The sequence below is a fragment of the Tauraco erythrolophus genome, chromosome 6 (assembly GCF_009769465.1).
Source record: "Tauraco erythrolophus isolate bTauEry1 chromosome 6, bTauEry1.pri, whole genome shotgun sequence".
Lineage (NCBI taxonomy): Eukaryota > Metazoa > Chordata > Aves > Musophagiformes > Musophagidae > Tauraco > Tauraco erythrolophus.
The window spans coordinates 45,799,148-45,814,770 of record NC_141470.1 but is presented as its reverse complement, the minus strand read 5'-3'; the positions used below and the strand labels follow the sequence as shown (position 1 = coordinate 45,814,770).

The 15,623-nt window shown below is 39.2% G+C and overlaps 1 protein-coding gene across 3 annotated transcripts in view; it reads right to left on the bottom strand.

Annotated features, from left to right (window-relative positions):
• Window positions 1–8,606: 8,606 nt before the first annotated feature.
• Window positions 8,607–15,623, bottom strand: part of TTC6 (tetratricopeptide repeat domain 6) — a 65,222-nt gene continuing 58,205 nt past the window's right edge. For all 3 annotated transcript variants that reach the window (XM_086613773.1, XM_086613771.1, XM_086613772.1), the window contains 4 exons: window positions 13,960–14,112; window positions 13,585–13,755; window positions 11,131–11,356; window positions 8,607–8,743 (listed from right to left, as the gene is read on the bottom strand). In XM_086613773.1, the coding sequence (XP_086469899.1) occupies window positions 8,607–8,743; window positions 11,131–11,356; window positions 13,585–13,755; window positions 13,960–14,112 (687 nt within the window). The remainder of the gene's footprint in view (window positions 8,744–11,130; window positions 11,357–13,584; window positions 13,756–13,959; window positions 14,113–15,623) is intronic.

Sequence of the window (15,623 nt, the reverse complement as noted above, 5' to 3'; positions counted from 1 at the left end):
GATGTGCCACGAAATGGCTCAAGGCTGCATCTGTATTGCTTTTCAAGGTTTGGTCCTTTGTCAACTCAAATCCAAATTCAATTTGTGTCCACACAAGCTCCTGCTCAAGCATTGGCTTGAGGCTTGGGTTGGAGTGGAATGGAAGACATAACAGGTAACTTGAACTAATATTCTTTCCACCCAGGTGTGTTCTTACATTAAACACAGTAGATGGCCCAGGTATACCATGGCTCGCCATACCAGCCAAGACCACCTGTTTTTCCATCTGCCCTTGTGATGATGGTACATGGACAGTGTTACAAAAAGAAGAGTGTCCCATACTAAGAAACACCTTCTGTGTTCAGTTATAAGCAGTCTTTGCTCAGTAACGTCTATATAGATTCATAGATTTCTAGGTTGGAAAAGACCTTAGAGATCATCGAGTCCAACCATCCCTAATCCCCATTAAACCATATCCTCAAGTAGATCATCCACCCTATTCTTAAACACATCCAGGGATGGGGACTCAACCACCTCCCTGGGCAGCCTATTCCAGTGGCTGACAACCCTTTCAGAGAAGAAATACTTCCTAACATCCAACCTGAATCTCCCCTGACTAAGCTTATGCCCATTTCCTCTTGTTCTATCACCCATCACTAATGTAAAGAGCCCTTCCCCCACCTCCCCACCATCCCTTCTCAAGTATTTGTAGGCTGTAATCAGGTCTCCCCTCAGCCTCCTCTTCTGCAGGCTAAACAGCCCCAACTCCCTCAGCCGCTCCTCATAAGTTTTATTTTCCAGCCCCTTGACCAGTTTAGTCGCCCTTCTTTGGACTCGCTCCAGGAGCTCAATATCTCTCTTAAAGAGAGGGGCCCAAAACTGGGCACAATATTCCAGGTGCGGCCTCACCAGTGCCGAGTACAGGGGCAGGATCACTTCCCTGCTCCTGCTGGTCACACTAGTCTTGATACACGCCAGTATCCCATTGGCCTTTTTGGCCACCTGGGCACACCGCTGGCTCATATCAAGCAGGTAGTCAACCAACACCCCCAGGTCCTTCTCCGCCAGGCAGCTCTCCAGCCACTCTTCCCCGAGCCTATAGCGGTGCTTGGGGTTTTTATACCCCAAGTGAAGGACTCTGCACTTGGCCTTATTAAAGCTCATGCCATTGGCCTCAGCCCAACGATCCAGTCTGTTCAAATCCCTCTGAAGGGCCTCCCTACCCTCGAGCAGATCGACACAGCCTCCCAGCTTGGTGTCGTCCGCAAGTTTACTGAGGGTACATTCAATCCCCTCATCCAGGTCATTGATAAAGATGTTAAACAGAACTGGACCCAGCGCTGAGCCCTGGGGAACCCCACTGGTGACCGGCCTCCAGCCGGATTTAGCCCCATTTACCACCACTAATGTGTGGACATTACACTTCTCTTGTCCTGCATCCTACTGCTCACAGTGTGCTCATACAAAGTTCAGGCAGCTTTAACGTCAGGCTGGGACCTGGTTTTGGTTCAGCTTGATAAAATGCATTACAGGTGTACCATACACATAAATAACATGAAAAAAAAGACATATTTCTCATTGAAATTAGAAGCACATTACCCACATATTTCTTATTCCCTTCCACCGAAGTGTATTGCATTTGTTTTAATTTGCTGAAAATAACAAAGCTGCTAGTATTTGACCCAGCCTTCAAAACAAAATACATTTCTGAAAGATGTTTCTTAGGGAAAAAGTGTTGAGATAAAAATAATACAGAAACTAAGATTTGATTCCTCTCCCTAACTTCTCAAAAAGAAAATTCACTTTCATATGCACACCTGGAAAGGCAAGACTAAAACCTGACTACTCTGCTCTGAATCTACTGTCTAATGAGAATCCCACAGAAGCAACCACAAGATTACCCTTTTCTATGCAATATAGTTGCCAGTCTTCCCTCACTTGAACAAAGCCAGCAGTGTACTATAATTTACTGCATCTTTTCAGTCCAAGCGAAGTAAACTGAAAACACTGCAAGCTCAGAGACAATAATAGACCATTTGCATTCAATACATTTTGACAAAGAGTTTTCCCAAATTATCTTTAAAACTCACACTTTTCTTCCAAGAAGTAGCATCTTACCTGCAAAGTTTGTTTTTTATCCTAGCAGTGCAGAGTTTGGTTCACTTCTACTCATTTTTTATTTTCATTGTTCTGGCAATCTTGCACAGCAATCTTGGCAATCTGCTGTCTCAGCCATACAGTCTTCAGCACCAGCTATGAATTTTTTTTCGGAATTGACTGCATTCCTGGTATATGTGGCCAGTTGGGAAGGACTTGCATTTTTTTGTCAGGTATCCTGTCCCAAAGCCCTGTTTCTCAATAAAAAACAACCCCATCCATACACCCAAACTGTCTGAAGATCAGAATAGCAGCTGACATTGGAGTTCAGCTGAGAACACAACTTCTTCATCTGCTTTTGTTCTAGTTTGTTTTCTGTCATTGAAGTTTTCAGTGTGTCACTTCAATGTAAATTTTCATTATTATTGTCTTTCTCCGTAAACTACAAACAGCTATGTACATCTTGTTCATAATAACTCCAAGATGGACCTAAAAGTTCTTCAGCAATTATTTTAAAGTAAATTTTACCTATTTATTTTACAATGCTGGAGATCTTGAAGACGTGGGAAAATCAATGACATTTGTCATTTACACCTCATGAAATAACAAACTGCAAAATTTGAGCCCCTTACTTTTCTCTCACAGGCTACCCATCTCACCACCACTGATTGTCACATTCTCTCTCACACTAAATTATTAAACTTGAGATGTACTACTGCTATGTAAACACTCTTCTGACTTGAGTTATAAATAAATTAGATTTAGTCTGATAAAAACTAAGGCCTGATCAATAACTTTAGACAAAGGTCTGCTGCAAAACGTCTGCAAAACCCAAAACATCTTCCCCAAACGTATAAATAAACTAGTTTCCTGCTTTGTTTCAAAAAGTGCCACTTCCTTTTGCTTTTCAATGGAGCTAATGAAAGATATGCTTCATCATAATTTTAGTGGTGTATCCCATCCAAAAAGTCTAAATTATAAAATATTGACAGAAAATGCTTTAACATTCCGTTGATAGACATATCTATGTAACTTACTATTCTGTGAAAGATTGTTCATAACTTTCTATTCCTTTATTTGCCTTCAAATGGAAATATTTGCTTTGGTTCTTTTTTTATGACTTCCTCCCAAGTCATCTACTGCATTTTCTATTAGTCAAACAGTATTACCTGTTTCCCAGCAGTGAATGTATTATCAATATTTTACAGAGGGAGGAAAAATCTGAATGCAACTGAACTTCCTTAGTAACTCTGGGTTTTTAAACTACAGTCTACCAAACAGATTTTCTAGAAAAAGAGAATAAAAGGAAATAAATGCAGAAAAAAAAAAAAGCAGCTTAGATTATCAGATTTTGAATCCATAAAGAACTAATACAATCACATAACAAGGGACAAGAGCTTCTCATAAACTGTGTTTGTGAAACAAAATAATAATTGATAATTTTATATCGATTGATAATCCCCAGTATGAAAATTTATTGGACCTATTATTAGCAACAGAAGTAACCTCAGAGTTTAACACCTGTGCCATACTGAGTTGGGCAAAATTCAGCATGCCTCAAATTTATCACATAGTCCCTACCAACAGGGAAGTTCAAGTGCTACTGTTCAGCCTGCAAAATACAATTGCAATTTATTAGTGGAACAGCGCTATTATACAAAATATTTCCACTTGTTTTTAAAATATTTGTGAAAATATAAAACTCCTTTTAGGTCAGAAAGGAAATTTAGAAGAAGAATTTTTTTAAAAAAAAGGAGCTGATAGTCTGTTTTTCAAAGAAAGCAGTAAGTTGTCGTGGTTTAGGCCGATCCGGCAACTAAACTCAACACAGCCACTCTCTCACTCTTTCCGCAGTGGAGAGGAGAAAAAAAAAATAATAAAAGGACTGAGGGTCGAGACAAGAACAGAGAAGGAGCACCCACCAACCATGGTCCCCGGCAAAACAGACTCAGCTTTCTCAAAGCAAAGCAATTTATTAAGAGTTACTTAAAAGGACAAAGACAAACAAAGCCAGTTACTTGAGAGGATAAAAAGAAACAAAGCCAGATCTTAAAAACAACACTCTCCTCCCGCCTTTCCTTTTCTTCCCAGCTCTACCTCCTCCAAAGGCGCAGGGGGACCGGGAATGGGGGAGTGCAGGTCATCCCATGTTGTTAGTGCTGCTCCTTTTCTTAAAGGAGGAGGAGTCCTTACACCCTTTTTCCCTTGCTCCAGTGCATCCCCTACCCACAAGGAAAAATCCACAAACTTCTCCAGCGTGAGTCCTACCTGCCGGATGCAATCCTTCCCCATCAAACTGGTCCAGTCTCGGATTCTTAGGGAACTGTTCTCACTCGCTCCAGCGTGGGTCATCCCACAGACTCTAGATGAGTCTACCTTGTCGTGCGTCCCATGCTCCACAACTGTCCTCAGGCTCAGGCATCTCCTCTCCAACATGGGCTTCTCCACAGGCTGCGAGTGGGTCTCTGCTCCACCGAGTCCATCCTGGCTGCAGGGAGGCCGCTTGCCGTCTCGCCACCGGTTGCAGGGGAAACAGCTCCGGCACACCTCATCCCGTTCCATCTCACTGACCCGGTGTCTGTGTGGCCGTTTCTCTCAGATCTCAGTCCTCTCTGGGTGAACGTGACCCAGCAGGCACCCCGGGAGCGAGGCGCTCACCGAGTTCCCCCAGAGGCTCCGTCACCGCCATCCTCAGTGGGTGGCGCCAGCCCAGCACGAGCAGCCGCCCAGCCAGGAGCCAGGGAGCAGGGGCAGCACCCTCCTCCCTTCTCTCCTCACCCCCGGGCAAAGCAGCTTTTCTGGTTCCTTTGTCCCGACTTAAATAGGGCAATTTGCAGAGGCTGATTGGCTCAACCTCGAGGGGGATGGGAATCCGATCTGGTGGCCAGAACCGGTTCCAAAACCAGGGAAGTCACAGGGAGCAAATCCCTTCTCCTGCCACCAGAACCCCTTTACATCAAACCATCACATAAGTTTTGATCACGTAACTTAAAATTTTCATAATCTATCGGGCAAATAAATTCTCCATCTACTTCACATTTTCTTTAAAAAGCATCTAACATGATCCCTGAATTGTGAATGAGAGCGATGTTAAATTATGAAGCTGGAAATACAATGGGACAGTACCCATTTCCTAAGCATTGTGTAAAAGATGAAAAGCTCTAAAAATCCAACTCCATGCAGCCAATTAATAAATATTCCATTTTTAAGGATTAAAAAAATAGATCTACATTATACAGAATAAAAAAAAATACAAGCAGAAGAGAAATTACAATAGTCCATATTATTTAAGTCAAGTCACTTCATCAATAGTGAGTCATAACCAATTGTATTTCGTTTCAGTATTTAAATGTAAAGATAAAAATATTTCCAGTGTCGTTTCAGTTTTACCTTTAAGAGAGGTTAAACTAAAGCAAATCTAAAGTGAATATCACAAGAAAAGGATCTAAGGGAAAGGTTTGACCTCTTTTCATTCTGATTTAAGTTTGATGATGCACGATACCACTATCTCACAACCCATCAGCAGGTAATTCATAAAGAGGTCAAAGAAAGGAAAAGGCCATAGAATCATGCATAATTTAGCAATTTCATCAATAAACAATTCTTCAGATAATAAAAAAGAGCACTGAAAGAGGCACGTGAGAAGGAGAAAGGGAACAAAAATACCACCTACACCATCTTGCAAGCAAACTTCGAATTTGTGTGCATATAGAAAACTAGGTAAATAAGTCCCCAATTTGCATCAACAACCATGCCGATCATACACGGAAATACAGACACACATACATTTATACTTCATACGTTACACTTGATCCACTTGGGAAGATGATGATACCACAGATACAAATAAGGTAAATAAATAAGAAAAAAGAACAACAGGGAAAAAGCAGTAAATAATTATTCAATCACCTTAGACTTCGCAAACTACAGAACGAAAGGAGATGACCTCAAGTTGCACCAGCGGAGATTTAGATTGGATATTAGGAAAAATTTCTTCACTGAAAGGGTTATCAAGCATTGGAATAAGCTGCCCAGGGAAGTGGTTGAGTCACCATCCCTGGAGGTATTTAAAAGATATGTAGATGTGGCACTTAGGGACATGGTTTAGTGGTGGCAGTTTGAGGTTTCCAGTTGGACTCGATGATCTTCTAGGCCTTTTCAAACCAAAACGATTCTACGATTCTACAAAACTTAGCTTTAGTAGCGTAACAATCAACATTAAAGACACAAAAGCAAAACCTCTGAAGAGTAAAACTCTTTACAGAAAGTTGTAGCTACAGTGGTCTAATCAGACCTGACATGGTTATTCTGATTCTTGAATTCCATAATAGTCACAAAGAATTTCTCCCTATTGTATGTTGCAGTCTACCAGAATATTTTTTTATTGTAGTTATGAAGTGTGGTAAAATTAATACTTCTGAAAGTTATTACCAGCAACTCATATTTCAAATTACTGGAGAACAGAAAAATAGAAATGTTTTTTTGATGTCCCATGGTCACATATTTTAATTTAAAGACAAACTGTCATTCCAAATAGATTTCTAGAAGTAATGTTTGAATGTGTAATACTAGAAAGAAATATCAATATGCAACATCCTACAAGGTGTAGAAGTATTTTAGTTTATTTTTTAATTAATTTTATTTAATCAATAAACATTAATTTTTAAACATCAGAGACACTAATGATGAATACACAAACATTAAATTCAGAATTTTTTAAACTTGTTCTAATTTTTCTATGTTAACTATGATGCATTTATTCTAGTCGACTTTATCACAGATCTTTCAAGCACAAAGTCTCATCACGATAGGAAGTAAACCACAAGATAAGGTGATAGTCAAGGAAAGTATGGATGGAGTCAAATGCTTTACTGAGTTAACTGCTCTTAGTTGTGGTACTCTGAATTTCCTTTCCACCATGTCTTTTTTTCAGCCCAAATATCATAAGGTGACAAGCACAGGAATTTTTACAATGTAATGTGATACTACAAATGCAAAAATTTAGATACCAGAATAAAGCTAACATTCCAGTCACTATCACATTGGCTAAACACACACCATATAGGCATACAAGAACAGGTATGTTACAGAAATAGTGTATAGCAATGTGTTAAGTACTGAAAGAAAATAAAATGCAATTTTTTAAAACAAAGCAATGACAACATTTTTTACTTTCATCTCAATAGCACATAAATGAAAAAAAAAAAATATCTCTAGGACTACCAAAAAAGGTCAGTTACAAAGTTAAATGAACCAATGTAATTCTTTAATACTAATTTTATATAAATTGGATTATTTAATTTTGATTCTATTCTGGATTACTCTCTACAATCTACAGATTATTCCACATACAGAACGTTAGGTAATTACAGGCACATATCAGCGTGTGTTAGGTCTATTGTTTTGTAAAGGTCCCTCCCACCTTTTCTTTTTGCCCTTTTTCAGGAGGAAAATTGATAGCATTTTACACCTAAACTAAATCGAAGTTACACATACAATTCCTGTACAACTGGGATTATACATTGGTGTGCCATTTGTGCCTTTAGAAATCTTCCCACTGTCTCAAACCACAGGACTGCTTGCATGCTGAGTAAGACCTTAATATTCCTTCTTTTTCTCTTCTCTGAGACAAAGACATCTGTTTTGCTTCATCCTTTTGCTATCTTCACCGTACTATGCTAGACTTGGGAGTTTAACTTAGTATATGGGTAGCATCTGCCAATTTTTAAATTTTAGTCACACAGATTCACATTTCAGTCTCCATGTTTAGGTGACAGCCTGTTCGTAAGCCCCTTCTTACAGCTCAGAACACAAAACTATGATCTATTATTTATGCATTTTTACCTGCATCTTCAAACCGGCATAGTGTTATATATTTAAGTGGAAGCAAGTAATTTCAACTTTTTATGCACAAACTGAATCACGTCCTTATGAAATTTCAGTTCTTGGACTAGTCCTCACACACAGCAACAGACCTTGCACAATGGCTTTTCTCTATCATGTGAGTGACAGGGAACAGGAAATCTTATGAAAAGGTATAGAAGGAAGATCAGAAAGAATGTGAGACCTAATTAGCAGTCATAAGCATTTGGTAGACATTTTAGAATTTTTACTTCCCAAATGGTTCAGGTGACATATAATTAGCATCACTGTAAGCATTTATATTTGGGGGAGAAGGCGGAGGGTAGTCTCTTTTATCCTTCTATAACCAATATGGTTGATGTCTTTTGTCTATACATTCCTATTCTCTGTCCTTCATTTTACACACAACACAATCGATTACCTTTTGACACTAATAAAGAAAGAACAATCTGTAACTCGTAAAAATTAAATGTGGCATTCTATTCTTAAATAACTTTGGCTAGTTTTGAACAATCAAGATAATTATACTATTTAGGAGAATAAAATGTGTGTAGAATATATAAAAATGAAGATAAGTTCTAAATTTTTCTTGCATGTTGGACCTTTTTTAATTCGAGGTCTGAGAAGTCTGTAAACAGAACCCAAGCATTATGAGAACTGGTATCTTTTCACACGGAATCAATCTGTTCTTGAATGCTGATTGCTTGTTTGTAGTCTTCTACAGCCTCTTTATTGAAACCCAATTTACCACGAATATCAGCTCTAAATTTATACATCAAGGCATCATTAGGCTGAATTGACAATGCTGTAAAAATAAGAAATAGAATGTTAGGCTTTTTTATAAAAAAACATTATCACATGATTATAAAGAGAAGCATGGTCTAAAGACTTTTGTCAGTGCTCAGATTCTTCTTCAGATATGCTTTCACAAGAGAAAACATATTACATTCATTAACTTTACATCAAGAAGTAGGTAACTTTGTTGTTATTTATACTTCAGATTTTTCTTCTGGTTTTGATGCCATTTATGAATTTCACTTTAATTTTGCCCCAACAGCAAAAACTATGCTTTCCTCTGAAACAGAAAAAAAATCTAAGAGAAGAAAACTGCCATGTAACTTCTGGAACATGGCAATGAACTCAACATATTACTCAGCTTCTCATTTGGATAAAAAGAATTTAGGGATTTCTTGGAAAGCTTAATCCACTGTTTTAAAATTCTGCTTTAGAGAGAAAATTTGTTGAAAATCAATCAGCTCCCTAGTGTGAATTTTCACCATCTAACACTATGAAATATTATTCATGAAAACCACAAAGTCAAAACATTAGTTTGACAAAAACAAACAAACAAACAAAACAACAACAACAAACAAAAACTAAAGAGAGTTAACCAACCATTAACCTAACACTGCCAAGTTCACCACTAAACCATATCCCTAAGTGCTGCATCCATATGTCTTTTAAATACTTCTAGGGGTGGTGACTCAACCACTTCCTGGGTAGCCTGTTCCAAAGCTTGACAGCCCTTTTGGTGAAGAAATTTTTCCTAATATCCAATACAAATCTTCCCTGGTGCAACTTGAGGTCGTTTCCTCTTGCCCTATCTCTTGCTACTTGGGAGAAGAGACCAACACCCACCTCGCTACAACCTCCTTTCAGGGAGGTCTCCTCTGAGCATCCTTTTTTCTGGACTAAACAACCTGAGTTCCCTCAGCTGCTCTGCATAAGACTTGTTCTCTAGATCCTTCAACAGCTTCGTTGCCCTTCTTTGGATACCCTCCAGCACCTCAATGTCTTTCATTTACTGAGGGGCCCAAAAGTGAATGCAGTATTTGACGTGCGGCCTCACCAGCCCTAAGTACAGAGGGACAATCACTTCCCTAGTCCTGCTGGCCACACTATGGCTGATATAAGGCAGGGAACTACTGGCCTTCTTGGCCACCTGGGCACACTGCCAGCTCATATTCAGCTGGCCATCAACCACCACCTCCAGGTCCTTTTCCACCTGGCAGCTTTCCAGCCACTCTTCCCCAAACCTGTAGCATTGCGTGGGATTGTTGTAATCCAAGAGTAGCATCCAGTACTTAGCATTGTTTAATCTTACACAGTTGGCCTCGGCCCATCGATCCAGCCTGTCCAGATCCTTCTGTACAGCCTTCCTACCCTCAAGCAGATCAACATTCCCACCCAACTTGGTGTCATCTGCAAACTTACTGAGAGGGTACTCAATCCCCTCATCCAGATCATGGATAAAGGTATTAAACAGAACCAGCCCTAATACTGAGCCCTGGGGAACACCACTTGTGACCAGCTGCCAACTGGATTTAACTCCATTTACCATGAATCTTTGGCCCTGGCCATTCAGATAGTTTTTTACCCAGCAAAGAATGCACCCATCCAAGCCATGAGCAGCCAGTTTGTCCAGAAGAACGTTGTGAGAAATGGTGTCAAAGGCTTTACTAAAGTCTAGATAGACAACATCCACATTATTAAAAAATTAATACAAACTAAACGTAGCTTTAGCTACTGGGAGAAGTTTGCCTGTATCCAGAGTTGTTGAATCTCATGTTAGTAGCAATGACAGAAGTAGCAATGGAGTAATATAGCTCAGCTGTTTTGAAATTGAACAAAAGATTTGTTTTTTACTAAGATCGGGATGAAAGTTTGATTCAGCTCTATGAACCATGTTCTATTCCCAATAGAAAAGCTTATGGAAGCAAAATATTGTTTCAAAACTTGTTCTACTAAAAGCACGTTCATTAAATTTTGTGTTTACATATAAAATAAGCTACCTGAATGCTGTTTGCCAGGCACCTAGCTATTGCAACACATATACACATACACAAAAACTCAAAAATTTTTCAGAGTTGCTAAGTATAGTATTTTTGCACAACTTCTTGCCACAATTTCATTTAGAACAGGGCTCTGTTCAGCTGCTAATGACACACATTATGTGAAACAGTTTACATTTTAATTTACTTATTCTTTCAATTTTGAGAATCTATTCTCAAAAAAACCCACAATTAATTAACCTCTTCTTTTTAATCACATCGTAATATCTGATTAAGTTAGGTAGAAAATAAGTGACCAAAAATACACACATACTTTCTGAATTATGAAATAAAGCCAAGTAATTTATCATAATTGTTAGTATTCTACTGAACATAGCCATGACAGATAAATAAAGATTACCTGTTGAAAGGTCTTTCTCAGCTAGTTCATACTGTTTTAATCCATTATAGAAATTGGCCCTATTAAAATACACTGCTGCAGAGAACGGGCAGAGACCAATTGCCTTCTCAAAGTCTTCTTTTGCTTCTTCAATATTGTTTAGTAATGTATTTGTAATAGCACGATTCATAGCAGCAGATTCATTTCTTGGATCAAGTTGTAATACCTTGGAATAATACCAATAGGCCTACAAAAGACATGAATTGGAGACAAAGTATACTGTTAAAATTTGAGGAAACAGCTTATGTACAACTTGTAAAATCCAGTTTGTTTCTTTAAGCTGTTAGTATTCTTAAGTCTTTACTCATTTATGAGTTTAATGTTCTTTGTGCTTAGAAAAGAGACATAGCACCAGCAAATTTATCCACAAATAGTTCAATTGCCACCAAGAAAAGCTTTTGAAAAAAGAACAGCTGTGTTCTCTGAATTGTAATTATAGCACAGAAGAAATTAGCTACACACTAAGGTCAATTTGAATTAACATAGAAAATAGTTTTGAACTTTTTTGTTCATAATCAGACAACCTCTGTAAGACAAAATAAGGAGTCACAGAAACATAATTAAGAAGAACAGCCTATGCAAGACCAGTCGTGGAAGAATGATGCTAGATGCGTAAGAAAAGAGATTTCATGATTACAGAAGAAGCCATGTTCAGGACACTGACATTGAACTCCTAAAGAATTTCTGATCCAAGTCTAACTAATGCTCAAGAGCAACAAGGAAGCTAACTGAGAGAGCTGTGGACTCCCTTGAGAGCAGAGGGCCTTATAGAGAGATCCGGATAGACTAGGGAAGCTGAGCAATCACCAACTATACGAAATTTAACAAGAGCCAAGTGTTGGCTTCTCCACCCAGGACAGGGTAATCCTAGTTATATGTACAAATTGGGGAACAAGAAGCTGGACAACAGCCCTGCAGAAAGAGATCTAGTGGTCTGGGCTGATGGCAAGTTGAATATGACTCAAAAGTGTGCCCTGGCAGCCAAAAGGGCCAACAGTGTCCTGGGGTGCATCAAGCACAGCATAGCCAGCCAGACAAGGGAGATAATTGTCCCACTCTACACTGCACTGGTGCAATCCCACCTCAAGTACTGTGTGCGGTTTTGGGTGCCTCAATATAAGGACATCAAACTATTAGAGTGTGTCCAGAGAAGGGCAACCAAGATGGTGAAAGGCCTGAAGGGCAAGACTTAAAAGGAGCAGCAGAGGTCACTTGGTTTGTTCAGTCTGGAGAAGAGAAGGCTGAGGAGTGACCTAATTGCAGTCTACAACTTCCTCAAGGGAGGCACTGGGGATGGAGGTGCTAATCTTCTCTCTCCAGTGATCAGTGATAGGACATGAGGAAATGGAATGAAGCTGCATCAGGGGAAGTTCAGAATGGACATTTGGAAACGGTTCATCACTGAGAGGGTGGTCAGTCACTAGAACAGGGTCCCCAGAGAAGTGATCAAGGCATCAAGCCTGTCAGAGTTCAAGGAGCATCTGGACAAAGCATCTGGAGCAGGGAGTTGGACTTGATCTTTATGGGTCTCTTCCGAAGTGAGATATTCTATGATTCTATACAATAACATGAAATTGTTTTCTTACATGACCTATTTCTTGTGCTGTATGAAGTACAAACTATCTAGGTTTACAATCGTTTGCCAGGCCTGTACATGCTGAATTTTTCAATAAGTGAACTGCAAACTGAAGTGTTTACAGATGCAACTTTAGGAGAGGAATAATTCAAGCAGATTAAATGTGCTGAAACATCCATTCTGGGTTTCTACAGCTGCTGGACCACAAAGCTCCAATCAAATAAAAGCCTGAGCCTACGCTCAGGAAGTGTGACTGGAAAACCAAAGGCAAAATCATTGCAGGGAGATCCTCATACAGACGAAATTCATAGTCCTTGCCTTCAAGCAGATTTCAAATTCACAAGAGGAATTTCAGTACCCAGCTCTTCTGTATTTGAAGATACCCACCGTATATAGCAGAATGAGGTGGTTTAAAACTCTGAAGTTACTGTGGTAACAGGAGGAAGATCTGACTTCTTGATTAAAGTTCATCAATGGAGATTCTTTTCACTCTCCTTGTCATGGTGCTGTGGTAAATCTGGGAAAGTTATTTAATGTATAGGAGATAGGCTAGGGGGGCAGTTACTGAACATCAGTGAGATTTTGGTACCTCATTTATTCATTAATTTTTGTAATGTTTGTCCTAGCTATCATGCATCTTAGCTCATTCATATAAATTACAAAATACATAGTAGTAGGGCAATTAATTACTACAGATTAAATCATCTCCTGGTAGAGGACCATGAAATTCAATGTAAGAAAGCTTCATGTTAAATATACTTAAACACAGCTTTATACCAACAGTATTTATTCAAGGAAAAATGTTCTGAAGACAGTATAAAGACAGACTGTAGACTTACCTGTGAAAATTGTCTATTACGGAAGTAGATATTTGCTGCATTGAAATAGGCTAATGCATAGTTGGGGTCAATAGAAATTGCTTGTTGATAGTCCTTCATGGCACAGAGTAGATACCCCATTGACTGATTGATGACACCCCGATTTGTTAGCAGCGGAGCAGTGGTAGCGAGCTGACAGAAAATAGAAGATGCATTCTTAGTCAGGGAAAATTCACACTTCTACAGTAATTTATTCTGTTTTTCAAAGATATGTTTACTTTAAAACAAAATTGAATTGAACTTTCTAATCCAACTTGGCAACTATTCATGTACAGTATTGGCTGGCTTCATAGTAATAAGCTGATTTTAGTAAAATCACTTTAAGCTAACATTTACCTTTAATGCAGCATTTATATCTTGAAACGCAGCAAAAGTTTCACCCATTTGAAGACAAACTGAAGCTCGTCCACCATAGGCAGCATGACATTTTGAATCAATGCAAATGGCAACTGTAAATTGGCTCCAAGCTCTCTGAAGCTTTCCAAGGGTCTAAAATTAATTGTATTGTAAATACCATAAGAAACATAAGAAATACCAAACATACTAATGGCCCTACATTGAAAAATTACAGCAGAGAATGGAAGCATGTTTATATTTACAAATGCAGTTAACTAAACTACAGAAAAAATAATTCAAATGTCTTGTTAATTATGCAATACTCATTGTCTTTGCAACTACGTAACGTATCTGTCAAAACGGTTTTAACTGCAAGTATTACGTCTTCTGTATTATAGAATCACAGAATTGTTGAGTTGGAAGGAATCTCTGGAGATCATCTAGGCCAACCTCCTGTTCAAAGCAGGGTCAGCTAGAGCAAGTTACCCAGGACCATGTACAGTTAAGCTCTTGAACATCTCCAAGGATGGAGACTCCACAACTTCTGTGTACAATCTGTTCCAGTGTTCATCCTCGCAGTACATATAAAAAATAAATTCTGATGTTTAAATGTAGCTTCCTGTATTTCAGTCTGCGCCCATTGCTTCCTGTCCTGTCACTGGGCACCATTAAGAAGAGCCTGGATCCACTTTATTTGCACTCATCCATCAAATGTTTATACCCATTTATAAGATTCCCTCTTGAGCCTTCATCACGCTCTTCCTTCTCTTTGTATGATATATTCTTCAAGCCCTTAATCATCTTAGTGGCCCTTCACTGTATGAGCACCATCCATGTTCATGTCTCTTTTGTACTGAAGAGCCCAGAACTGGACACAGCACTCCAGATGAGGCCTTATCAGTACTGAGTATAGGAGAAGGATCATCTCCCTCGACCTTCTGGCAATGTTGCTCCTAACATAGCCTAGGGTGTGATTGACCTTCTTTACTGCAAGGGCACATCACTGACTAATCTTCATCTGGACCCCCAACTCCTTTCCTGCAAAGCTGCTTTTGAGCCAGTCAGCCCCCAGCCTGTATTGGTGCGTGAGGTTATTCCTCCCTAGATGCAGAACTTCCCAGTTTCCTTTGTTGTACTTCATGAGGTTCCTGTCTGCCATTTCTCCAGGCTGACCAGCCCATCATGCCTCTAATTGGCAGCACAATCATTTGGTGTATCAACCACTCCTCTCAACTTTGTATCATTTGCAAACTTGCTGAAGGTGCGGTCTACCCCCATCATCCAGGCCATTAGTGAAGATATTAAACAGTATTGGATCCATTACTTACCCCTGGGGTACTTCAGTAGTTACTGGCCTCTGGCTGGACTTTATAGCACTACTAATGACTGTTTGAGCCTGACAGTTCAACTAGTTTTCAATTCACCTCACTGGCCACTTATCTAGCCCGTACTTTGCCAGGTTTTCTATGGAGACCTTATGAAAGACTGCTGAAAGCTATGCTAAAGTCAAGATAAACAGCATTCGCTGCACCTCTCATCCACCAAGCTAGTCATCTCATCATAGAAGACTAACAGGTTGGTTAAGCATGATTTATCCTTCATTTTAGCAGATTTGCTAAGTGTATTTTGGATAATTGAGACATACAAGATTTTGTTTTACACAG